The sequence below is a fragment of the Pomacea canaliculata genome, linkage group LG11, assembly GCF_003073045.1.
Source record: "Pomacea canaliculata isolate SZHN2017 linkage group LG11, ASM307304v1, whole genome shotgun sequence".
NCBI classification, from domain to species: Eukaryota; Metazoa; Mollusca; class Gastropoda; order Architaenioglossa; family Ampullariidae; genus Pomacea; species Pomacea canaliculata.
Window position 1 is genome coordinate 3,373,386 of NC_037600.1, and position 26,528 is coordinate 3,399,913.

Below are 26,528 nucleotides of genomic sequence, written 5' to 3' on the forward strand. Positions count from 1 at the left end.
TCCTGAGAACCAATCTGCTTTCTCCTTTGATGGGCGGGGCGCAGCAACGTTGGTGATTTTTGGATGACGCGAGGAAGTCCTGTCGTCTGTCAGAAATCGTTTGTTCTGAGTCTGTCCAATCAAAACCTGTTGGCGCCAGCAGGATGCATGAAAGATCAACGGAAGACTCTCCAGATGTTCACATGATTGCAACTCCTCCATCTCTCTGTCCGGAAGCTCCTAAATATCATCGCTTGTTATGACTTATTTGCATGCACATTCTCAAAGGGGGCGGGGATGAATGAAAGAGCAGAAAACAGTGTGATTTTGTAATGACAAAATATTTCACAGAAACTGACAGGTCGTAGGTGGCGACTGATTAAGGCCAGATCGTGTATAAAAAGCCAGGCAGTTGTCTCAGCTACAGCGCTAACACCTGCTCACCTGTGACTTCCGTTGATTCAGGGTTCGCGACACCGGATACGTAGATTCTCGTTGAACATCTGATTACAGAAAACTGACTGTATACAGGAAGAGTAGGTCAGGTTCAATAAAGGTCTTCGGACCTTCATATGATTTTCTGCTTCGATAACCAGACTGCAAAACTGTGCAAAAGTATGAAGTTCTTAATCTTGGTGGCAGCCATCGTGGCGTGCGTGCACTGCGTGAGAACTCCACCTCCCCTCCGAGAGGTAATGATACTACTTCCGTGCTCTTTGTCTTACTCCATCTTGTGCTTCTCTTACCGAGCCTGTTTCTTTTTACCTAATCCTTGTGCCTTTTTCTCTTTTTAAATGGTTTCAGATTTTTAGTGGGCGCGATAAACATACTGCACTATCTTGCATTTTTCTGTTTATGGGAAATATCTCTGATATCCGCTTGTTTGGGTAATGTAACCTAAATGTGCCTCTATTGGGATGTAATATGTTTCTCTGAATAAGTTCGGAAAAAAAGCTTTCCTTAGTTTAATCCTTAACGTGACATTTTAATTGCAGAATAATAGTTTTCTGCCAGTTGAAATAATTCCATTGTCAATACAAAGTCTTTGGGTCTTTGTAATAAAAGGTACACTTTAGATAAACAGATTTTACTGTTTGCATCTTCCGAAACAATTTGCTTATTCTTCATCCATCTTCAAGTGTAGGCCAAATTTAAAAACATGCAATTTCACTCGAGAAATCTATAAACATGCTTAATTTAAAAAAACCATCCTCTCAAAAAAAAAGTTATCTAAAAATTAAACAAAAGTATCGTCTCGGACACTGTAGAATAAATAGCTTGTACTTTAAACCACTGTAACAAAGAAATGGGCATGCGCACTGCTTCGAAACCATCAAGAGTGCCAGTATCTGTAAGTGAAATGTTTAAGCACTTAACTGAGAACTACAACATTCCTTGTTTTTCCCCTGTGCATATTTAAACAGAAGCAGCTTCAATCTTCGTGTTAATTATGTCAGTTTAGTGCCAGAATCGTGTAGCAACAAGACCACGAGCACATAACTTAACGGGTGGCCGAATATGTCGAGTGGAGCCCGGCAAGATTCTTGAGTTCTAGTGTCGTCCCCGACCAGCCAACACTGCGTGAGCCCGCCTCTTGCGCCCTCGACCCCCAACCTCCAGGCTGCTCTCCGTTGAGTGTTTTGCATTGTTTGGTAGTCGAAGATCCGCAAGGTCTTGATGGCCTCGTTGCCAAACACAAGCTGAAGCGTGTTGCACACCTGTATGAAGTTTTTTAAGTGGTGTGAATTTGACGAGACTGTGGTCACAGTTAGCCAGACTGCGGGTCAAACCCCTTCTTCCTGCGAAACACCCGGTAGCCTTAAGCGTTCTGTATAAGACGCCTCAAAAATGTAGGAGTTTCTGAGAAGGTTTTGATTTCAACTACCCTTTTCTCTCCCTAGAGGCGAAAAAATGTAACTGTATCGTGGTTTGTCGGGTATGTAACTCACCGTTAAAACGATCCACCACAGCACTGTTGGCAGACGACTCGCGTCTCAAAGTTATATCTTGACACAATCTGTGATATCTTGTCTCACTAGAATGGCGAAATAAAATCCACAACTTTGATATTTGCTAGTCAGATTTGTACCTTTTGCAATCAAATCAAAGACAAAAATGTATTTATTGTTAAAAGAGGATCGCAATACCATGGATATTAAAACATGGAATTTCAAAATTCTCTTTCACTTTCCATTCGGAAAGTCATATACACTTCTTAAGTATCCATCATAGTGCGGTGGTCTGTTAGGCCAACAATTTTCTTTTTAGCCAGGCAAGCATGGTCAAAGGTTTGACCAATCTTGGAAAAGTTGTATTGGACGCTAACAGGAGACGAATGGTTTTGAGACGAGAGTTAGGAACATTGAAACTTTGGTCAACATGCTAAGTCCGATACATTTGACAATACAATGGAACTTTTGGACACTTCAGAGGTTTATGCTCTGTTGCACTATTCCGTGTTAAGAACGACCTGTGAGCCGTCTGTTCACATAATGATTTTGCTTGTTCCTTTCTGCCTCCACCCCCTACCCCATGACTTTTCTCTTACCGACTCCCGTAATTATTTCTATTTTTCCTTCTTTTCAGGTCTTTTACTGTCGTAAAACTAGATAAAGTAAACACTTCTAATGCTCTAAAACAAGAAAAAGCAAGCATTCCTATTATACTTAAACTAGACAATGTAAACAAAATAAATAATTATAACTTTCTCGTTTACTCAATATACTTGCACAACTTCGTCTGTTTGTCCTAAACCAGGCATAATTGCATGCTATTTCTCTAAACTTTGCTAGCAGGAGGGCAGACCACCTTCAGGCTAGCACCCATAGTCACACACACACACACAAAGATTGTACGAAAACTTCAGCTATAAGGTTTAAAGAGTGCAGCGATCAAACAGAATGAGAGCATATTTATCTCCAGAAGCACTTGTGATGTCACCATTACTTTTCAAGTGGTTGTCGATCAAAGCGGGTCTCATTGCATGTAAGCAGCGATCACTGTCACATGATGAGGGCATTAGGGACAGACTGTCCTCGCGCCCACTTATTTCTCGATATGGAGTGAATGGCGATGAGAGATAACGCCGGAGTTTTGTCCTTTTCCAGGAAACGTGGGAATGTGCTCATTGCAAGTGTTGATGGCCAACTGTGTTATTTAACAGGCGCAAAACGTTTTAATTCTCTTGTTCTTTCTCTTCTTTCTTCTTTGAAAGCTCAGAATGTCATAACTTTCGTACAATGTCATATTTAAAACAGAGATTTTTTTTAATTTGCCTTCAAAAAAGAAAATAACTTTGTTCTCGACAACTAATACACTTTCTGAAGTATTATACATGTATTTTAATTTGATTGTAAAGGGGTAGGTTTTGTGGCACAGGCGCTTTTTCTATAATTTTTTCGACAACTAATACTGATTGTTCAATTTTCTGCTTTTTCCTAACAACTTTCTTTCTTCGACAGTACAAATTTTTTACGTTCTTCGGCATTTCTATGGTTTCCTTCTCTACCCATTACTGTTAACAGAGGATTTTAAAGTCTGTTTTCTCTCAACTTTCAGCGTGAAGAAAGGTTTCAAATGTTTTTGGAAAACAATGACAAATACTTGAAATTATCTTAGATTGTTATTCTTTTTAGGAGTTAATGAGAGTATGTCAGCAGTCATTAAATTAAATCACTGAGATAAATGAAAGAAACGCTTATTGAGTTCTGGCCTGCTGAAAGATTTTCTTTCTAAATTTGAAGAAATATTTGTTTTAGCAATCTTGGCCAATTATCAAAACAAACCATTCCTCACATTTTTGTTTACTATTTCATTGATAATTTTAGTATGTTATGATCTTGTAGTTTAACGCAAAGTTCAGCTCTTTGAACACATGTTACTTGCTTATAAAATAAAACACTTTCAGTTGCATGTCAACGACTTTGTTGTCGTCTTTACTATTAACAAGATGTCTAACATAAAAGTACATTAAGAATCAAAACAATTCATATTACTCAATTTCCTCCCCCAAAAAACAATTCTTTATTTGTGTGAATGTTGCAGTCAGTTTTCCTCTTTACAAGTCTGTTCTTTCATACGTTGCTCGGGCACGGGTATGCTAAAGAAAGTATTTTTCTTTCTGTTTCAGTTTCATCGAGATCTTTCTCCCAAAGACCTAAACCATTACTTTGGCGTGCAGGCTAAACATGATGGTAAGCAAGATCATCAATGCAAAAGTCAACGGTTTTGTAATCAAACGACACTAAATGCGGTCCTTTTCATTGATACATGTCTAACCACCTGGAGGACAGACTATTGTTTTTTTGTATATTTTATTTGCTTATTTACAATAACAATGATTTTATTTCGGTAGGCTCGTGTCCATAATTGATAGTGGACAGACTACAGAGATAGAGAGACGGGCATGAAGGCAGAATGACAGAGAAAAGGATTGGGTATAAAGCACATAGAAAAAAAAGACAGCTTGTGGGATTAACAATAGCCATATTGCAAGAAAAAAAATTTAATTAGTCTTGAACGTGACGTCATGACCACTCTAACAATTTTACACACTGTTCGTCTGTAGCCTCCTTCTATCCATGATGTTCGCCTATGTGTAGTTCCAAGGCTGGAACTTCATCCACTTGAACCTATGCTCATGTAGCCAAGACCCTGGCTTCTGTTTCCCCGCTGTCCTATTCCTTCAAACTAACGTCTTCAGTTCTGTTTGCAATTCCATCTTTTTTCTGTGAGCAGTCCCGGACTATGAACTCGTCCATCTGAAAAAGTCCAAACCCCGAAGATCGACCACTGCAGAAAAGGAGCCGTTGCAGTACGACTTCTCAGCTTTTGGGGAGAATTACAGCCTCGATCTGGAGCACAATGATAAGCTCATCGCTCCAGGTACGTTTTTCATCAATGCGCTGTTAGCTCCTCTACGTGTTTGTTGGTGACGTAAAGGTAACAACAGCTTCGTAACGTTTCGGCCGTTGGAAAGTGAAGTGTAAGCGACAAGATAAAAATAAAAGAAAAAGACTTTTAGGTACTCTGACAGTTATACACAAATTTTAAAGGTCTGACCTTCAAAAATCTTTACCACAGCTTGCAAACAAATTATGCACACACACACACACACACACGCGCACACGCACACACTAACGTGTTTCCCTCTCTTCCTTCGCCGTCTGCAGGTTGCCTCGTCCACTACTTTCAAGCCAACGGCACGAAGAAGGTGCGACCTTGCCCTGTCAGGAATGATGACTGCTACTACTATGGGACGTCCTCAAACCACAACGATTCCAACGTTGCCATCAGCACGTGCTCGGGCGTGGTAAGTGACGTCACTGATAACATCATTACTTTCTCCAACTGGGCTCAGTATTTAAAACTTTTGTTTGGCTACATGCCACTGTATATATTTGTACTGTATTTCTTTTTTTCTTTATTTCCTAAAGATCACGCAGTTGAGCTTAATATCATTAATCCTATCCCTTGTAACCGCTGGGAGGTAAAGCAATGAATGTAAATGTCTCACCGTGTCTATGTCTTCGAGAAGAGCGTGTAGTTGACGGAACCCAAACCTCTCTTTCCTACATATTTGCATTCCCTGATAAACCAGGGATACATTTCTGCAGTACGACGAGGTAAATAAACAATATCGGCCAACAACCATTAAGTTCCGAGAGAAGGAACCCCGTTATCAAATGGACGAGTTCATTTCAGCGAATGTGAAGCTGTAGGATGTCTGGTAAGGGTTGGGGGAGAAATTATGGGTCAGAAGTTGGGGCGAAATAGGGCAGAATATGATAGGATTGTGGCTTGTCTTGCAGATGGGCATGGTCCGGTTGCCAGACAGAGACTACGACCTGTGGATCCAGCCAGTCCTCAAGAAGCACCACAATCGCGCGCGCCGCAGCATCAACTCTGCAGAGCCGCACATCGTGGTCAAGCGGTCTACCCCTGGCCCCGATGGTCAGTGTCGCCCTCCTTCCTTCAATCTGTCTCTATACTGAGTTATGGACGTATTATTTTTCTGTTTTGCAGTATTATATTAAAGTACATCGTACGTCTGTGCTACGTTACAGTGCATCGTACAGTTACGTCTGTTATGTTTTCGTACAATGTTTATCGTACTTCATTGATGTTCTAGCACATCGTATAGCCGGTGTTAGTACATGGACTAGCCGGTGCTGTATTATAGTTCTTCAAACAGTCAGTTTTATACAGTAGATAGTTAAGTAATTCTGCCTGCCTGTCTGCTTCTATATAGTCTATTTTATATTTTGGATTTAAGGCGAATTTTTATAGTTCTCTATTTTGTCCACTTTTTGTTTTTAGTGTCTCTCTACATCTTTTTTGTCACAAATTTCTAATGGATTGCTGATTCGGGTGAAGTGATCCAGAACGGGCCATGCTACGCTTTCTTTGGAAGAATATAGTTAGTCTGTGTCCCTGGGTCCCACATCCTATACTTATTCTATACTAGTCCTGCAAGTTAGCTCTCAAATCATTCACGTTCGGTGTCTTTTTATCCACGGGCCACTTAAACGCGATTCATCTGCTTTTAACAACCCTATAGTAAAAATTCTCGAAATACGGCGAATATCTTTGTCTCCGTGGATTTGCAGGCGCACCGGCAGCAGTGTCCAGCCTGGTGTCCGACATACGACGGCGGCGCGACGCGGATGACAGGTACGCGGAAATGCTGTTGGTGGCGGACAAGACGATGCATGAGGCACATGGCGATGACCTGCGCAACTTCCTTCTGGCCGTGGCTAACGTTGTAAGTAGCTGCCGACGATAAGGTGGTTGAGTAACGGTCAAAATCACAATGACGTCATTACGATGGCGCGAGTTCCAGTGTTTGCGTAATCACGTCACCGTTTTTCCGCCATCTTGACTGCAGCCATCGCTGCGTTAGTTTACGTGTCGGAGATAAGACATGCACATGACCAGGGCGGTTATATTTGTTATTGGGCGATAGTGGTAAGTTTATGCGTGGGCCTTAGTTTGCAATACTTATTATTGTATGTTGACACAGTCTTGTATGCATGTTACTTTACGACATCTGTTACAGGCTTCTCGCATTCTCGCAGACCAATCTATCGGCACGCCCATTCACCTCTCCGTGGTCAAGATAAACATTCTGGAAGACGATGAGGTAAACAAACCTGAACTCCTACTAGAAATAAATTAAGAAAACATTTCCTTCTATTTGTGAAAGTAAATGACTGCACGATGCTTTATTTTATTATAGTGTAGTCTTGTTTTTTATCGTAAGCTATGTTTGGTTGACGTTGCACATAAACTTTGGGAGGGAGTAGTGGACCGACAGGAGCTTAACACAAGCGGACGAAACATGGTTGTCACTTGAAAATAAAATCATTTAAAACATATATAAAACAAGCGGGACCACGCTCATCACACCACTAATATGACAGTCCTGTGTAAATAAAAGAAAAAAGTGTTGGTGGTGGTTCTAGGGATGTGATGATTAGGATGACGATAATAATGGTGGTCTGATAAAAATATTCGAGGATACAGCATTTCAGGCATCCGAAGTGATTTTAGAATACGAACTAACTATAAATACAAGAAGATACATTTTAAGACGAAGAAAGTTAATGACTGGTCAATGACTTCACTGCAATGATCTAGTTTTGAACTTTCTGAACTGACCAGCCCGGGTTGACGATCGTGGAGGACGTCACGGAGACGCTACAGAGTTTCTGCAGCTGGCAGGAGAAGTTCAACGTGAAGGATGACAACAACCCCCAGCACTACGACGGCGCTGCTTTGTTCACCAGGTCACCTACACATTATCTCCATTCTTTCTTTGGCTACCCAATGAGCTTGTCCTTTCTTTCTATCCTTCTTCCTTCTAGCAAAAGATGGCAAAGGTATTCGTCCCTCATGCATTGCTGGCTTAAATGAGAAAATTTGTTTATTTAACTGTTATTTTTGAATTTTTAATTTCTACCTTCTTTGGGTATTTTTCAAAGTTCCATACTTTTTTCTTTCTACTATTTATTTTCACCTAAATTATGACGGAGGCCTTGCCGGTTTAGAACAGTTTATTGCAACACTATCGTGACATCACTCAGGTTGGACATCATCTTCCAAGGAGTAAAGGACACAACTGGTTACGCGACAGTGGCGGGCATGTGCGGGGACAAGAAGCGCTGCTCCTACAATCAGGACACCGGCCTCAACACGGGCGTAACTCTTGCGCACGAAACTGGACATACGTGAGTTCTTTCCCTTTTCACTCCGTCCTCGAATGTTGCATGACTGCAGAAGGCATGACGCTGTAAGATGGCGTCTCGCGTATTATTAAGGGAGCTTAACCCTCCACCCCACGGTGGATGTTAACGTGGAGTTGTCGGTGATGAAGGATACATGACGGCGATGCATATATTAAATGGGGATCACAGTGTATATTTACATGCACAATGAACATTCCATATAAATCTCATGATTATTCGTAGTAATGGTATGCCCCGGCTCTGTCGATGTTGATAGGTTGGGAATGGTACATGACGGAGCTGACAACTCCTGCCCAGACAAAACAAACATGATGTCTAGCGGTGGCATGGGAGGCAAGACAGCGCTGTTTTGGTCAGAGTGCAGTCGCAAGGCCCTCCACGACTTCTTGGCGTGAGTGTCTGCCCCAGGACAATGACATCGACAACAATTCTTTATTTAAGAGAGCTTTATGATAGCCAAAGCATACCATTTTCAATCAAGCCCTAGGTCTAAAGAGCAGAAAATATGTAAAGCAATTAGAGTGCCCCAAAAATAAAGGTCAGAGGGAGAAAGAGACAATGACAATTCTTTATTTACGAGAGTAACAGAATAAGCAAAAGTTATGCTTTGTTACATCTAGCCCTCAGAATGAATAGTAGAAATAAAAACATAACTTTAATTTAAAACAAGGCAATGAAAAACATGGAGAGAAATTATGATATGTTCAAACATGGTAGCTGATATGTAAATTGACAGTTTTGGGTTTTTTTTTTTATTGGCTGAGGCATGTGCGGTGCATGTTTGCTTTGTCGGTGCGAGTAGTAGGTGATTAAACTGGGTAGGACGCCTCTGTAGACGATCAAAGGGTTTGGAACCGGTGTTGTAGGACATTTCTTTATACAGGAGTTCATAGAGTAAGCAAACCAGTGGTTTTTTTTAATTTATGTAGTCCTTTCCCTAAAGAGGAAGAAATGTGAAGTAGTATGTTACTACAAATAACAAAAAGCATACAAAAGAAAGAGAAGAAAAGAGGGGAATCGATAAAAAACGAACCTGAAGAACAAATTGTTACGGTGACAAAAGGGAGGAAAAAAAAAAGAAAAGGCAAAAGAAAAATAAAGCTTGATAAGTTCGTGTCTGTGTTAGCACGTCCGCGGCGGACTGCCTGAAGGATGTCCCGCAGAACGTCCTCGCGCTGCCCAAAGAACTGCCCGGTGTGCTGTACGACGGAGACGAGCAGTGCCGGATGTTCGCCGGCGAAGGCTCAACTATTTGCACGGGGACGACCAGGATTATCCAATCTGGGGGTGTAAGTAGTCGCTTTGCTTTCAGGTGGAGAAACTCGTGCAGCTTCATGTCTTACGATTATTTTCTACGGGGATTTGACCTCAGATGCTGCCGTTATAGGACAGATCTTAGAAACATGGTGTTTACAGTTGCTCTTTTTGGTGGCTTAACCTTTCCACCTGCAGGAATTATAAGGTCAAAGTTTATGAAGTGAAAAGGAAAATATACAATAACTGTCAAACGCAAACAAAATAAAGGTACACCTAACAGCATTTTTGGTTTAGTTTTGTTGTGTAGTGCTGTTAAGAGCAGTTCTAGATGCACTACCTTTGAATATGAGTTACTTTAAACCATTGTTTCCGTTTGAATCTGTAATAATGAGCGGTTATTATGGCAACCTTCCTAGACTTTCGTTACCTAGAAAGTTATCCAGTCCCTTTATCAAAAGAGCGTACTGTTACAGCAATAATAGTACACCTTTTGTTAGATGCTGATGTGTCTACAAGCTATGGGTGCCCATTGTGTTGCAGGATGAATGCGAACGTCTGTTTTGCTTTGACCCTGAATATGCCGGAACTTGCATTGGAGACTCAGTCCCGCGTATGGATGGCACGATGTGTGGCGATCGGAAAGTAAGACGACCTTTGAACTCTGTGCAACACACCAATGACTCCAGTATTTCTTCTTCTTCTTGTTCTTTCCCCTCTCTTCCCCTTCCTGTCTCCAAAACAACAATATATGACCACAGGATTGTTAGTTATTGTGCAGCGAAACAATGGAACTCTCTCCCTTTCTATCTCCGCCATCTACCCACCACTGAATCCTTTACACGTGCAATGAAAACACACCTCTTCCTTAAACATTCCTCCTAACAATCTTTCCCATAATGCTAGTCCTTTGTCACACCCTTTATTTTGCAACATCATGTTACTCTCAGCTCTTGTTCTTGTTATTTGGTTCCTCTTTGTGTTTTCTGTATTTGATTTTATTCTTCGTTTAGTACGGTTGTTTATTCTTTTATAGTTTATATATTATTTGTTTGTTTACCTGTCCCTCGTATGCTGTCCATGTTTCGTTCTTGCTAAGAGCATGCTCCTTAGGAGTGTGAGTATGCGCTTTACAAATTTTATATTATTATTACTACTACTTCTTCTTCTTCTGGGTGTTTCTCGTGACTGTTCGTTTTAAACAGTCGTCGACATTTTTGTCGAATGGTGTTTATTTTAAATTTCAGCGCTCGTTTTGAGGGGAACATTTCTTTTATGTTAGTGTGTTCTGCAGCTGAAGTGAATGGCTAAAGGGGACAGGATGACATGCTGCTAGCAAAATCTTTAGGTGTCATCTGTCTCCAAAGAAGACGAACCTGTTTTAAGTAAATAATAAATGCTTAAGAATGAGTTTAAATAGACCATCATTAATTCCTACTGTACATGAAAATTCTGTCAGGCATTTCAGTCAAATGTTAAATGTAACTGATGAATGTTGTCAGGATGCTTAGTTAGCCGTGATTGTATTACTTTAAATACTTACCTCTTTCAAAGCATCTTGTTTGTTTTTCGATTGTTTCACGTGCACTATTTGCTGAAATATCATTTCGTTGTAGTTGTTTTCGCTTGACAGTTCGCAGCGCTGTTAGATTCAGTACATCAAAGATGGTAGGAACTGTACACCACATCAACCAGCAGAGTTTATTCTAGGCCTCTAGGGGTTCAGGAACTGCCTTGGTTCAGAATGGTCAGAGCAGAGAGGACAGTTCGCATGCAAGTGCTATTTCGGCTTCCCCAACAAATCGCTTCGCCAGCAGATTTTTATTCCTCCCTTAAGCTCTGTTTCTCTGTGTCCTTCCCAGTATTGTATGCGGGGGCAGTGCGTTGACATCGGCCCAGACGGTCCTCCTGCAGTGGACGGCGGGTGGTCAGACTTTGACCAAGAGTGGTCTCCCTGCTCGCGTTCCTGCGGCGGCGGCGTGCGGGTCAAAACTCGACGATGCAACAATCCTAAGTAGAGAAACTCATTCTTATTCTCTAATTTCTCTTAACTTTGAAACATACACTAGATCACTGTACACAAATGTTTGACGATTTTCTGCTAACTATGAAGTTGCCATCGTTTCAGACGCAAATTACAAGAGATTTATTTTTCTTTTATGTGTTATGTAATCAGGCCACGGCTTGGAGGCAAACCATGCCAAGGGTTAAAAATCATGGCAGAACTGTGCAACATGCAGGCAAGTTACCTATTCTTTCTCAAAGGTCACCAACTTGGATTCACTTGAATGCTACGCATTGTTCATGCTTGGGTGGAGGGATGTTCATTTGGGGGACAACGATTATGTAAAACAGTAACACAGCTAGAAGAAGGACTTCTCGAAAATGATCTGCACAAAAGAAGAGCAAATGTGATAATGTAATCAAAGAGACTTAATAAAAATAAAATATAGGTTTTGTTTAATAGTGCATCAATGTTAAACTGTACCAGAGGCTTCTTGTATGTCGGTGTGTAGCTTCGAGCTTCCCACACACTCGTGTGTCTCATAAGCAGCTTAGTGTCCTGCGTGCAGCTGTAAAAGATACAGCTGTAATTCATTGTAATTGGCAGCTTAGTTTATCTTATACTACAATCACTAAATCCATGTTATCGACTGTAGCGGTATTTGTTACATGTAGCTTAACATTGTTTGTTGCGTTTGCCTATGTGTCACCTACAGTCCCTCGTTGTTTACAATCCTTGTATCATTTGCAGTTCTGTTACACGAAGACTTGTCATGTGGAATTGTCATACGCCGTTCTACTTTTCATTTTTTCAGCCTTGCAGTATCAGTCAGGAAATTTACAGAAATGAGCAATGTGCCCTAACTGACTCTGACCCATACAATGGAAATTTGTACCATTGGGTTCCAATCTCTGACACTGGTATGAGGACTTCACAAAAAAAAATTTTTCCTTTACTTCAATTTGCTTTCTGTCAAACATCAAAAACCTAATAATTTACATTCCAGGTTTAGGCACACGTTTAGCCTGTCTACTGAATTATATATCTAGCCTGATAATCTACAGATGTTGGTTTTACTTTGAATTATAATTAATGACCTCTGATAGCATAGCCGCTGATGTGATAAGTTATCATCATCATCATGCTAATTATGAATAGCAATAATGAAAATGGTTCTGATAGGGCTTACTTGGCTAAATAATGGTTAAAAAGACTAAAGAAAATGATAAACTGAGGCTGACCTAGGCGTATAGACTAGTAAACCAGGGCGCCTAAAGATGGACAACTTCCGCTAAATGGTTCATTGCCCTCAACATCATCATTCGTACAACTCACTCCAAGTAGGTCGTGCAAAGACTGTGAACGTTGTTTGAATTCTAGACGAAATACAGTCAACAATTTTGGTAAATGGAACTGAATTGAATAAGCTTATTGTCGAAAATATTTTCACTTCTGCCGCCTAAGAGCTAATATCAGAAATGCCTTGTGATGCATTCGTCCTTGTCTGGCCAGGCTCCCAGCAGTGCGAGCTACATTGCAAAGCTGATGGGAGAGGTTCCGTAGTTCTCCGGCAACTGGACAGAAAAAATTTCTATAAAGACGGCACCATCTGCTCAGCGACCAACGCCTCCTTTTCCAGATGTGTAGATGGGATTTGCTTGGCAAGTTCATAGTTATTTTCCAACTTAATTTCTCCCTTTCTTCTCTCGTGTCTGCTTCTTTCTGTTAGCCTTCGTTTTCTTCTGATTTTTGTTGTTTTGGTTGTGTCTTTGGCGTAAGCGGTTGCTCCATGAAGAAAGTTGCCTTTTGTCGAGAAGAGCTTCCACTTTCTTCCTCTACCGTTATTCTCCTGTCTACTTCTTATGTCTTTTAATTTTATGAAATTCTCGTTTGCTACAATATCTAATATATTGCGATTCCATTAGTAGTCTTACGCAGTTTCATTTGGTCTTGATGCTTTGTGGGTTTGGTTAATTTGATTTTGCTGAAACGTGAGGGGCTGCTCGATGAAGAAATTTTGCTTTAGTATTTCAATGCTCGACCGTTAATCGAAAATACATAAGCATTGTTTTTTCCAAAATTATCTAGCTATATACATTTTAAAATCTAAAGCATCCTAAGTTACGTTGGAAGTTTTTAAAATAATATTTTCTAGAAAAATAATTATGTATAAGTTTTAAAGGTAACTATTATGGCTTTGTCATCAGTTAATTGTACTATAAGGCTACATTATCTGTCAATTTACCTTCGTCTCGAACTGATTCTTTTTTTCATCTCCGAGCAGGACATGTAGACTTCTGAATCCCTTCCCACCATCTCCCATACTTTCAAAAGCCAGCATTTTATCTCTCTTGGCGGAGTGTACAATGTTCTGAGTGGCACAAATATTGGTATTGATATCTTCTTCACCACTCAAATGTGGCTACTTACCAGTTCACCTTTGAAAATGTATTTGTAGGATTGCAAACAAAAGGAATAAGAACACGACCGTCCACATTCAACGTTTGTAAACCTTTTTTTTTCTCTCTCTCTCCCCAACAGAGTTTTGGCTGCGACGGCAAGAGTGGGTCCAGCTACCAGTTTGACACATGCGGTGTGTGCGGGGGTCAAGGGGAAACGTGCAGCAAGATTACCGGCAAATACTCTCAGGGCGAGAAAGAACGTAAGCACGTGACTTTAGGTCAAGTAGAGTCAAGAAGGTGTATTCTGTGATATTTATCGAAGATGTCACTATATTTCAAAATAATAATTGGATCTCGTAACGTTTTTCTAACTCCATTTCTAGCTGCTTGTAAGACCTGTAGATAAAATGTTTTAGATATCCAAAATCTTCCCTTTTTCACAGAAGATGTAAAAATTATGTTTAGTGTTGTGCCACAAAAATGTCCTCAAACCCTTTTTTCTTTACTATCAGTGATAATTTATTGTACTCCTTAAACATCTTGTAATGTTTAAGATGATCTGAAAAGCTTTGCATTGTGTTGACAGAATATGTGACGTTCGTGACCATTCCGGAAAAGGCGACGTCCATCTTTATCACTAACACCAATCCGTTCACGCAAATGAGTGAGTACCAGAGGCAGGTCTGAGGATTGTAAAGCAGTAGACATGACTATTTAAAATAATTCAATGCTCCGTGGCGCCACTTCATATCTTCATATTAAATACGTATTTGCTTGTCTCTTTTCAATCTAAGACATTTAATTTAAATGAATACTATTTTAAAAGCAAGATTAGCTTGGATTCGATTAAATAAACAGAATATATGTGTGGTGTATAAGATTTTTAATAGGGTTTGAATGGGTCAGTACTCAGAGTTTGGTAGTTTGTTATATAAATCTGTAGTAGTAGTAGTAGTAGTAGTTGTTGTTGTTGTTGTTGTTGTTGTTGTTGTTGTTGTTTTTATGTAGATTTCTGGAAAATTTCTCTAAAACCTTTTATATTTGTAGTCTCTTGTCTATTATCGAAAACATAGGATACATTTACCTGGATTGCCTCTACTGGTGTCATTTTCTAAATGGTTCATAATTAATATTGTCATTTTGCCTACCATTTCCATTGTCGATTGTACGGGACTGTACATTTCTGTTTACTCCGAGAATCAGGTTAGCAAATAAAAAATCATTCGTCATTTGGAAAGCGAAGAACCCATTCTTAGAAAGAACCCTAGTCTTAGAAAGCGACCATATGATTGATGTCATGAATACAACTTCCATGTGCCGCTCTTCCATGTCTTTAAAGCCATCAAGATCGGAAATAACCGAATCTTCAACAAAGTTGGGACCATGCAGGACAGACCTGGGAGATACTCCCTGGACGGAGTGACTGTCGTGTACGGTCTAAATCCGGAGTCCATCAAGATTGATGGACCACTGCCACTGCCCATCGAAGCACAGGTTTGTGGAATGGCCTGGCTTTCTTAGATGCCTCAAGATCAGTTCTTTAATCCGTTTATGTTGTTCCTTTCCTTCTCCTGTATTTCATACAAAATTAGTAATTTTGTCCATTGTGTGAACTTTTCATCGTCGTCATCATCATCTTCATCATCATCATCATCATCATCATCATCAGCAGCAGCAGCAGCAGCAGCAGCAGTATTCTTTCAATGTCCGAGAATTTTCAAAAATATCTGAGACGTTTCGAAAATATGTGTTCGTTTAAAAAATAGACCTTTAAGGGTGTTAGGTTTTATCAAACATCACTATGACATGCTCAGGATGTTATGTGACATCATGTGTGTGCGGTACTTCAGGTGTGGCGCAGGTTTGCTGACAGCGAATTCATGAACGCAGGGCCAGTCATCACGTACGAGTACTACGTCCCGTCTACGTCCGGCCCGAGCGAGTACGTGTGGCAGGCCACCAACGGCGTCTGCAGCAAGAAATGCGGTGGAGGTAGGAATCTCCAACACATGGAGTTCCGACCCCTTATTGTCTGATATAATTCATCGTATTACTTTGAACTCTCATCCTAAAACACCAGTCTTTGTTCCACTAATCACATATTGTGTCGTTAAGTGAGTAAATGGTATATCTACTGTGATTTTAACTGGCCTTCCCCACAAACACACACATCCTTTGATAGCAGACGAGACGGTTGTTTTGTCTTCTCAGGTGTCTACAACCGACTCATCACTTGCACACGCAAGGCTGGAGGAGCCGTCGTGGACGACCACTTTTGCAATGTTAATGAAAAGCCCAGCATCACTGGCGATGCATGCAACAACCAGGCCTGTCCGCCCATGTAAAGAGGTTTTCAAGTTCCTTAACATCCTCCTCCCCCCGAACGCCCATCTCACTAATGTATCCATCCATTTACACCACACGACCATCTTTTATGAATCTTTTCATTGGTTTGATAATTACAAAAAGCAAAAACTAAAAACAAAAGAAAGAACAGAGAGGATAAGATGAAGAAATAAGGAAAGAATGAAAAAAATTAGCTGATTAAAATGAAGAAAACTGATTCTGTCACGTCAAAACGTCCTTGGCCCTCAGATGGAAAGTGGGAAGATATAGCACGTGCTCCAAGACGTGCGGCGGCGGGTCTCAGACGAGGCAGCTGAGGTGCGTGAGGGACATGGACGGCACGGAGGAGGACGTGGACGCCAGCAGCTGCCCGGCCGATCAGCGGCCCGCGGACACTCGCAACTGTAACGAGGATGTCGCATGCCCCTCGGTCTGGAGCACAGGAGCGTGGTCTGCGGTAAGTTGGTCATGTGGTCTTCATTGGTTGGTGTGGTGAGGGCGTGGCAAACTGGAAAAGGTTTTTGCTTTTGTGTTATTTAAACATCGCGTTGTATTTGTTTATTTATTTTTCTTTCTGTATTTATGTGTTTCGTGGGCTTTACGTTGACTTGCGACTGCTGTTTTCTTCCTGTGGGTTTGTTCTTGCTTTTTTTGGGTGGAAGTGCTATTTTTATTTTATTTTTATTTTTAGGGGCTTTTTCATTCTGTTTTATTCTGTTTCGCTTAAGTTTTTGTTTTAAGCAACGTTAGACAGAACCAGATCTACACACACATGCCGATGCACATCCCCATATTGTTGAACACATACATGAACACAAGTTTGATATATCCACACTAACAAGAAGACGCTATTACGCGTACAAGCTACACACATAAACTATTCTGAGAGCGAGTGATGAGAGAGAGAGGCGAAAACACGAGGTATCACACGGGATTCACTCTGCTGCTTTTTGCTCGGTTTGTTTGTTTGTTTGTTTGTTTGTTTGTTTGTTTGTTTGTTTGTTTGTTTGTTTTTGTTCTTTTTGGGGTGGAGGGAGTTGTTTGTTTTTTCTCTGTTTGGTTGGTTGGTGTTTTCTTTCTTTGTTCATTTTGTAAACTTTATGTTTGTCCTACAGTGTTCCCTTACCTGTGGTAAAGGTGTGCAAACACGCACAATCACCTGCGTGAAAGATGCCACTTCCAATGAGCCTGTTTCTGACTCCCTGTGTGATGCATCTGCGAAGCCAAATGAACAGCAGTCATGCGTGCTGGCAGTGTGCAATCCGGAAATCAGTAAGAAACTTTTCTTACGCTGATTACTGTGATGCTGCAATATGACACTATCACTGTTAATTATTGGACTCGGTCCTAACTGAAAAAATTTATTTGTGCACAGCAAGGTGATCTCGTTATGTCAAAGGACCTCTGTGTGTGCGCGTGCGTGCATGTTCACCATTTCCACTACATTCTATTGATTAAAATTTATCAGTAAACCCTACAGTTATTGTATCACCTAATTTCACCTAGAATGAGCATGGTGATAAAAGGGAGTTTACTTCCGATATTGCTCTACTGACCACAAACTGGATCCGTTTGACAGGTGGCGCAGGCACTTAGGTCACGCTGCAAGAATCATTCATATTTATTACAGGGTCTTGAGATTATTTTTGTTACATCCTGTAAATTTATCTTGAAAGTGATATTACACTAAGTGATAATATTATCCCCATAACACTGCGACTTAAATGCGTGTGTTAACAGCTGGTGACGACTGCAAAGACACGACATCCTGCGGTAAGTACGAGCCCGCCATGTGCAAGGACTACGCGGCCTTTGCGAAGACGAGCTGCATGAAGACCTGCGTCTTCTGTACGCCGAGGGCTTTCTGGGTAAGTATCTGCAGCTTGAGTGCGGCTATTAGCTGACAGTACCAAGGACAATTCCGTGTATTTTGTTGTTTTAAAATTCTTTGACCGTGAGGCGTTTCTGTTTGTGGTGACAGCTTGTGAAGACAAAAGCAGCGACTGTGAAGGCTATGGTACGTCCATCTGCACCGGCAAGTTCGAGGATTGGGCAAAAGAAACTGCCCCAAGATGTGTGGCATCTGCAGCGGTGGCAGTGAACCGGCGGCAGGTTTGTAATCGTGCTGATAGGATAATCAGTTTTATAGAAATACAATGTACAACACAATTTTAGAAGCTAGTTTTATTTCCCGAAAGCACAATTTCTCTTACGCTCTTGTGTAGCGCATCTAAATGGTATAGAAATGACACTAGAAATGTAAGTTTTAGAAACATATTGTGCAGCTAACTAAGGCAAAATTATTCTTTATAAAATTACAATAAATTCACTAAAAAGATAAAATAAAACAAAGAAAAATTACTTAAATAAAATAACTAAAACACCATGACATAGCAAAAAGAATGTAAAAAAATTTTTAAGTTAACAAAAAGAAAAATTAAATTAAAAATTGTAAAATTTAAAAGTTCATTAAAAGTGTATCTGTTGTTTTGGTCGACAGTCTGTGAGGACAAAATCGCGGAATGTCCAGGCTATGGTTCGTCCGTCTGCACCGGCACATACGAAGCTTGGGCCAAGGAGAACTGTGCAAAAATGTGTGGCTTCTGCACGGGTGGGAGTGAAGCTGCGGCGACAACACCAGCAGGTACAAACCCAGCTGTGGCCGAGAGTGGATCAGGTTTAACGATGATTGTTTATTGATTATAATGACGATGAAGAGAACGACGATGAGGATGAGGGTGGGGTGCGGGTGGGATAGCTAAACTGAGAAGGCTGAATGGATCGCGGATCATGAATAATAGTAATTATTAGTAGCCCTTTCGGGGCTGCAATGTCAAGTCCACCTCCTGTATCAGAGAGATGTGCGTCCATTAGACCTTCTACCAAATTTTTTTTATTCGCGTTACAAAACTCTAAAGAGTCTCTCGTCTCTGTCTCTCTCTCACACAAACACACCAGCCCTCCTCCCCCAACACACACACACAAAAATAAAATATGTATGTGTTTTTCCTGACAGCCTGTGAAGACAAGAACACCCAGTGTAAAGACTACGGCATGTCCGTTTGTACTGGTCAGTACGCCGAATGGGCAAAATTAACCTGCCCCAAGATGTGCGGCTTCTGCAGCGCCAGCAACCTCGGCAGCACAGGTGAGAAGGTAGCGTGATAACCTCGCCAGGTGAACTCAACATCTGTTAACACGCAGGCCACGCACCAGACTATGGATGGATGGGGCAGTGGAGAGGGTAGGAACGGGCGCTACAGGGGAGGTCATGGCGGGTGAAGCATGATGGGCGATGGGTGCAGGAGCTTTTGCTTGTTCAAGCTTTGACTTTTTTGTTGCAGTTTGCTTAACGTTTACACTTAATATTTGTCACTAGACACATGCAGACTTCGATATTCAACATTCGATAAAAGCTAATCTGAGATCAATCTCTCTATACAAAATTTAAAATATACATTGTAAAGTTGTTTAAAAAATCTTCTAAAACAAGCCATCAGATAATTTTCTCTTTGATTTACAAGCGATGCCTAATACTTGGCATATTTGAATACAAATTTTAATGTCGAATCAATATATAAGCATGAAAACAAGTTCCGCTTAAGAATAGGGATGTTAGGGTTGCTGCACAGGCACAAAAGCTTATTAAACCTCAGGAAATAGGTGTGGTCACCTACAGTTTCAAGTCTTCTCCAGGGGTTGACAGTCTACTCTAAACTTTGCATAACTCTAACAGCACCTGTTACTCAGCAAGTAACGACCCCTACCACTACCACCAGCACTACCACCCCAACAACAACACCACCCACTACATCAACTATGACAACAACCGCCATGCCTACAACTGCAATTCCAATTCCTACTACCACGACGACTGCCAGCACAACGTCAACGCCACCTGCGACGACTATAACCGCCGTCGTTCAGGCATCAGCCTGTCAGGACAAGGACAACAACTGTGCTACCTATGGCGCCAGCTTTTGCGCGCAGACAGAGTATGCGGCTTTCGCCAAGGAGAACTGCGCACGGCACTGTAAACTGTGCCCGGACATGGCCGGTCAAGTCGTTGAGTGCAAGGATGCCGTAGACAACTGTCCGTTATACGGGGAGTCGGTGTGTAGCAATGCTGACTACGCCGAATGGGTGCAGATAAACTGCGCGAAATTCTGCAAAATGTGCGGCGGTGCAGACATCACCACCTCCACGACGACGACGACGACGACGACTACACCTTCAACGACTACCACCACAGCCATGGGCAGGTCGGAGGAATGCAAAGACCAGTTAAGCAACTGCAACCTGTACGACCCTACCGTCTGTACTAATCCCGCTTATAAGGAATGGGCCAGGACCAACTGCGCGTTCTTCTGCAAAATGTGCGGCGATAAGGACACCACCACCCCCACAGCAACGACAACGACAACAACACCTTTTGTGACAACACAACAGCAAGTGAAGTCCGACTGTCGAGACCAGACGGATGTGTGTTCTCAGTACACCAGCATCATCTGCAACGACACGAGGTACACAGCATGGGTTCAGGACAACTGCGCACGTTTCTGTAACCTCTGCCAGTCGGATGCTGCTACTACCACCATCACCATGGTCAGGTCGGAGGAATGCAAAGATCAGTTAAGCAGCTGCAACCAGTACGATCCCACCGTCTGTAATAATCCCGTTTACAAGGACTGGGCCAGGACCAACTGCGCGTTCTTCTGCAAACTGTGCGATGAGAACACGTCTAGCGCTTCGCTGACGAGGACAACAACGACAGCCACGACGACGAAAGTTATGACGACATCAACAGCGACAACAACAACTACTACAACAAACCAAGCAGTGGAGACAGACAAAAACTGCAAAGACCAACTGGCCGATTGCGCCAACTACGGTAAATCCGTCTGCACCAACGCCAACTACACGTGGTGGGCAAAGTCCAACTGCGCCAAGTTCTGCGACCTTTGCGACGAAGAGTTCAGGGCGCCGGCCAGGACTGCAAGGACACGTTAACCAACTGCGCCCAGTACGACCAGTCTTATTGCAAACAAGAGGAGTACAAGCCGTGGGCTCTGTCCAACTGCGCTCGCTTCTGCGGCTTGTGTGACGTCACGACCACCACAGGCTTTGCTATGACGACGACCACAGCGGCCTCCTCCGCGGATTGCAGTGACGTGTTGACGAACTGCGCTCAATACGACGCCTCGACCTGCACCAGCGACATCTACCGTTCCTGGGCCGAGAGCAACTGCGCCAAAACTTGCAAACTCTGCTCAACCGCAACAACCAGCGCCGCGGCGCCAACGGCAACGTCGGCGGGCGACGGGTGCAAAGACACCTTCAGCAACTGCGCAGGCTACGGCTCGTCCATCTGCTCGGACGCACAGTACACTCAGTGGGTGGCGGAGAACTGCCGGGAGTACTGCGGGCTTTGTGGTGGTAGTGCGGTGGGCAGGTCTGCCGGAAGCGGAAGTGGTAATGGTGCAGGGGAAGACCTAAATGGTAATGGTAATGGTATTGGTAATGGTAATGGTAATGGTAATGGTTCTCCGGCCTCAGGCTCCACCGTGGGAGACGGTAAGCTCCAATGTGTACGTTGTGCGTTGTCTGTTGGCGCGTTGTACACTTGCATAGAAAGGTATTTATTCCACCACTAAATATGTTTCATAACTACAAACAAGAGTTTTATAAGTCATTATAAGTAAAAAGAATATAAATATTGTAGCACTTTTTAAAAACGTTTCCTGCTCTTCCTCTTCTACAGCACGTACCTATACACACTCACTCACTCACTCACTCACTCACTCACTCACTCACTCACTCACTCACTCACTCACTCACTCACTCACTCACTCACTCACTCACTCACTCACTCACTCACTCACTCTCGAAAAGATGGCGACGAATATTGGTTGCAAATCTTTCTTTGCGTATTTCTCAATCTCAAGCTTGTTTTACTTACGTCATAACTTACTGTGCATCAGGTGAACATCAAAAGCTGGATGAACGGTCAGCAAGAAATGTGTGCATCCATCTAGCAGCTTTATTTGACAGCTGATTTATCTTTATTTTAATCCAAAAGCATGGCTTCAGGGTTTCTCGAATCAGTTTTTCACAAAAGACTGCGTAGTTGGTTTTCTTTTATTGTTGGTGTTGTCGTCGTCGTCGTCGTCGTCATCTTTTTAGGTATATCTTAAATACATATGCTTGCTTTTGTTCATCTGACCAGTGCTTGCGGTGTGTGCTCCAGCTGTTAGCCTTATATTTTATTTCAGCAAGCTGTATGGACAAGAACGGTGACTGTAGTGGTTGCGGTCAGTCCATCTGCACTAGCCAGTATGCCGGGTGGACTAAAGACTAAATTTTGTCTGTGCAAAGAGTGAGACCAGTTGGTATCACTGTCGCCCGCGTAGGATTTATGTAGTCTCACTTGGCTTCACGTGACATCACGTACCTTCACGAAGCTGTCTCGTATAGCCACTCATTCCCTCACAACATTTCACACACCCTTACGTCATTTCAAGTAGCTTTACGTCTTCTGGAACAAAAATGAACTGTGATCACGTACTTTCATGCAGTCTGACGTAATTCATACATAACTACATCTATTCTGGCATAACTTATCCGTAACCTTATGTAACTTCAAACATTAACCTTATCACGTAACGTATCGTAACGTCACAACCTTAACTGTCTTTACCTAGTTTCACGTAGTTTTATGTAACCTAACCTGGCCTCGCTCTCTCATTACGTAGTTTCACGTAACCTAACATCTGTTGAAACCATATAATTTCATATAGTCTCACGGAAAAAAAGCATCGTATAATTTCTTACAGCCTCACACAACCCATGTCTAACTTGCGATCGGGTTACTTCCCTTATGTCAAGTACTTTTCACCTATTCACATCTATCTTCACGTAACTTGTAGCTTATGCAGCATTGCGAAGTTTCACGTGACCTGTAGTATCACAGTACTTCAATCACAGTACTTCACGTAAGACAAAGTAGTCAGCAAAAGAGAATTTGCTAGTTGGAGAGGCAGAGAACCAACGGGATCTGAACACATACACATAAAGGTTCGATGCCCGCGCCACGCACTGACCTTGCAAACTGGAACTATCCTCACCGAATTGAGTTGGTCTGATATTCACCTCTCCCCAGAGAAGCAGCTTTTACTTTTTTTCTAATAAGTGGTACGAGCATATTGTGAGAATCTTCATTCTCCATTGATAAAAGTTACATTCTGAAATCCTTAAATTAAATTAAAATCCGTTGTATATTGTGATCCTTCACCAAACATAACGAACACTGTCGGGGTTTTTTCCTTTATTCATTGGAGGCCGTCACCTCCGTGCACGTCATTCATTAATAGATTGCACACGACTGTATGAGACAATATAGTTTTTACATGAACTGTACAGATGCCTGCAAGGATGTCTTCGACAACTGCCCAGGTTACGGACCGAGCATGTGCACCAATTATGCTGACTGGGCACTGCAGAACTGCCGCAAGTACTGCAACAAGTGCGCCGCACGGCGCAGACGTGAGTAAACTTCCCATCCTCTTTTCTCCTTTTTTTTATTTATTTATTTTTTTTTTTTAACTTGCCCATACAACTTTTTTCTCTTTTTCGCCACCACAAATTATGCCGACAGCTTTTTGTTTGTTCAACCGTGCGTTTGTTTATTTGTTTGTGTCTTTGTTAGTTCGCTTGCTTGTTCCTTCATGCGTTCATTTATTTTAAGCAGACGTAATTATTTAAGTCATTTTTGCTGTCTTATTTTAGTAAAATGTTATTTAGTAAAATGTTATATCTGCTTTTAATTCTAATTTCGCTGACCCTCTGCCCCCGATATTCTGGGGTTTTTTTTTTTAAGTAGTCGTATATTGTGAAATGTGTATGTAATGGTGGATGGCAATTTTCGTTGCTATTAAAAAAAATTTTTTTTACCACGGTAGTGTTGTCCCATTGTTCACAGGAACAGCAAAGAAAACAGCTTATAAAAACTATATCTAATTTAAGAGCTACAGTTATGAGGTCATGCTTCATTATGTGGGATGTGGGTTTGGTTTAGGATGTCAGGCGACTGTTTTCGCTGCCGAATGAAATTCTTTAAATTGTGGCAGTTTTTCTCTATCTGTTTTGTGGATATCTGTTTATCGAGATCATATGAGAAACAACTTATTCATAAGCGAGAGCTTTTCTGTTCGCAGGGTCAGTTCTGATGCCGCCATCACCGAGATCCTTGTGCAACACAGTTCTCACTGCCCGTCAGGGAAGCTTAGCTCTGATTGGACACCCGCTGGACATGTCATGTGATCACGTCATCGTCGCTCCCATTGGCTCCTCGGTTCACCTGTCTTTCAATGACGTGCTCATCAGTTGTGAAGAGGGTTAGAGCTCATCCCAACTGGCCGCATGCGTTAATGTTGTTGTAATCCCTTTTGCAGTGTAATATTAAAAGTCACGTTTCGCATCTTGAGAATTTTACCATCTCCAAAAGTCTGTTTGAAACAACTTTATGAGCGAAATACAGGGCGATGGTGACGGAAATTATGGGTACTGAGTACAGCAAGGTTAATTTTGAAACACATTTTATGATCTTTTCTGCTAATGATTATCCATTAACTTCAATTAAAATGAAGGGTACGTCCACAGCAGACGAAATGACTTTCAAATTAAATGTAATAATATTACCACATTGCTAGGTGGTTTCAGATACGTGTGTCAGTTTAGTAACCTGTAAAATTCATGTTAGTCTTATCATTCTACAGAGCTTGGCAGTGGATGTCACGTAGATTGCATTTTGCTGCAGGCGATTGGCTGGAGGTGCAAGAAGAGGGTGGCAGTGTTAAGAAGGGCAAGAGCCGCCACGACCTGTGCAATGCTGGGAGGCCGAGAGAATGGACAACGCGAGGCAACGTGGTCACCATCAGAATGTCTGTGGCTACACCAGGTCATGGCTACAACATGACCTACAGCATGCTGCAGGCCCCACCACGTCCAGGTCTGTCCCTTTCCCTCCTGTCATCCATTCGGTAATGATGGACCGTCCCAGTCTACATAGGTCAAAACCTTTAGAATCATCGATGATATCGTGTGTTATCGTAATGACTACATCATCATCATCTACTATTTCCCGCAGAGTAACAAACAAATGTTAATCCTTGGCCAAAAAAAAAAATCTAAGGGGAAACTACTTTCCACCTTTTTTAATCATATCGGAGTGATAGAGTAGTCTTACTTGGCCCACGCTCGTCTACCAGGAAGTCGTATGTCACCGGGCTGATTAGATGTTCCTTTATCAATGTTATCTTCTGATAGTATTAAGTATTGCATTCGAGGCCTTGATCATGCCACTGACAGCAAACCAGAGCTTGAGAGTTGCAGTTTCTACTCATTAATGTAGTATTTACACTTCTCTCGGAGAGCTTTACTATGCTAGGAATCTGAACTACACAAGCCTTTCCCATGATTATTATTATTATTGCTGTTGTGTTTTAAAGTATTAAGTCTGATTAACTTCGCTAAATATGTCGCACGGTATGGTGTAGTTATTGCCCATTCTATCGCCTTCTGTGAAGCTATACGTGTATTTGTTCTGTGAAAGGCTGTGACCGACTTCTGACGAACCCCACCGGCATTCTGTCGAGCCCCGGCTTTCCCGAGGAATACCCGAGCAACAAACTGTGCGTGACCACGATCGTGGCTCCCCCTGGCTACTCTGTCCGCCTTTCGTTCAGCTTCCTGGAGCTGGAAAGCGACGACTGCAGCAAGGACAGCGTGACCGTAAGTAGACGACTTTGGTGGGACTTCTTGTACAGGTTTGTGTATAAGGGAATGGGCATGCGAGGAGCCTTTTAGGGTTTTATGTTGTGTGTACATTTTTTTTCTCTCGACAATCTTCCGGGTGCTCGTATCTTTTCTTTGTGTTTTCTGAAACCATATCGACTGCTTTCGGGACGTGCAAATGGATTGTAGGTGCTAGTCTTCCTTAAAGGCCAACTCGAGTCCGACATCATGATGACAGACTGGCGTGTCGTTGTCATCACTTTGTAGCAAAAATAGTTTTTAACACTATGTTTGGCTGAGACATTAAAATCTTGAGAAAGACCCGCTGTTGCTACCTTCCAGTTGCTGGACCAGGACAAAGGAATCAAAGACGTCTTTTGCGGGGTCCAGGCCAATCTTCTCTGGGAGTCAAAGAGCAACAAGATCAAGGTCTTCTTTGCTAGCGACAACCAGAACTCGGCAAAAGGCTTCCTAGCTTCGTACAAGTTTATTGGGCCTTGGTAA

General features: G+C 42.0%; 1 protein-coding gene across 1 annotated transcript; it reads left to right on the forward strand.

Moving 5' to 3' along the window:
• The first annotated feature begins 282 nt into the window (after positions 1–282).
• On the forward strand, positions 283–26,528 carry LOC112575657. Its single transcript, XM_025257634.1, has 34 exons — positions 283–671; positions 4,109–4,172; positions 4,717–4,863; positions 5,151–5,290; positions 5,790–5,931; positions 6,588–6,742; positions 7,037–7,120; positions 7,642–7,766; positions 8,064–8,207; positions 8,482–8,616; positions 9,352–9,514; positions 10,023–10,124; positions 11,342–11,493; positions 11,656–11,719; positions 12,299–12,404; positions 12,997–13,145; positions 14,026–14,146; positions 14,473–14,550; positions 15,226–15,380; positions 15,737–15,878; positions 16,098–16,227; positions 16,482–16,689; positions 17,348–17,504; positions 17,973–18,100; positions 18,214–18,271; positions 18,733–18,876; positions 19,249–19,380; positions 19,969–20,898; positions 21,168–21,806; positions 23,652–23,774; positions 24,446–24,625; positions 25,048–25,239; positions 25,843–26,021; positions 26,367–26,528. The coding sequence occupies exons 1-34, from the start codon at positions 552–554 to the stop codon at positions 26,526–26,528; spliced, it is 5,850 nt and encodes a 1,949-aa protein (XP_025113419.1). The 5' UTR covers positions 283–551.

Coding starts and splice junctions, on each gene's coding strand:
- LOC112575657 (XM_025257634.1), top strand. CDS start 552: ATGATTTTCTGCTTCGATAACCAGACTGCAAAACTGTGCAAAAGTATG. Junction 4,173..4,716: donor CGTGCAGGCTAAACATGATG/GTAAGCAAGATC, acceptor TTCTGTGAGCAG/TCCCGGACTATGAACTCGTC. Junction 15,879..16,097: donor CAGCAAGAAATGCGGTGGAG/GTAGGAATCTCC, acceptor TTGTCTTCTCAG/GTGTCTACAACCGACTCATC.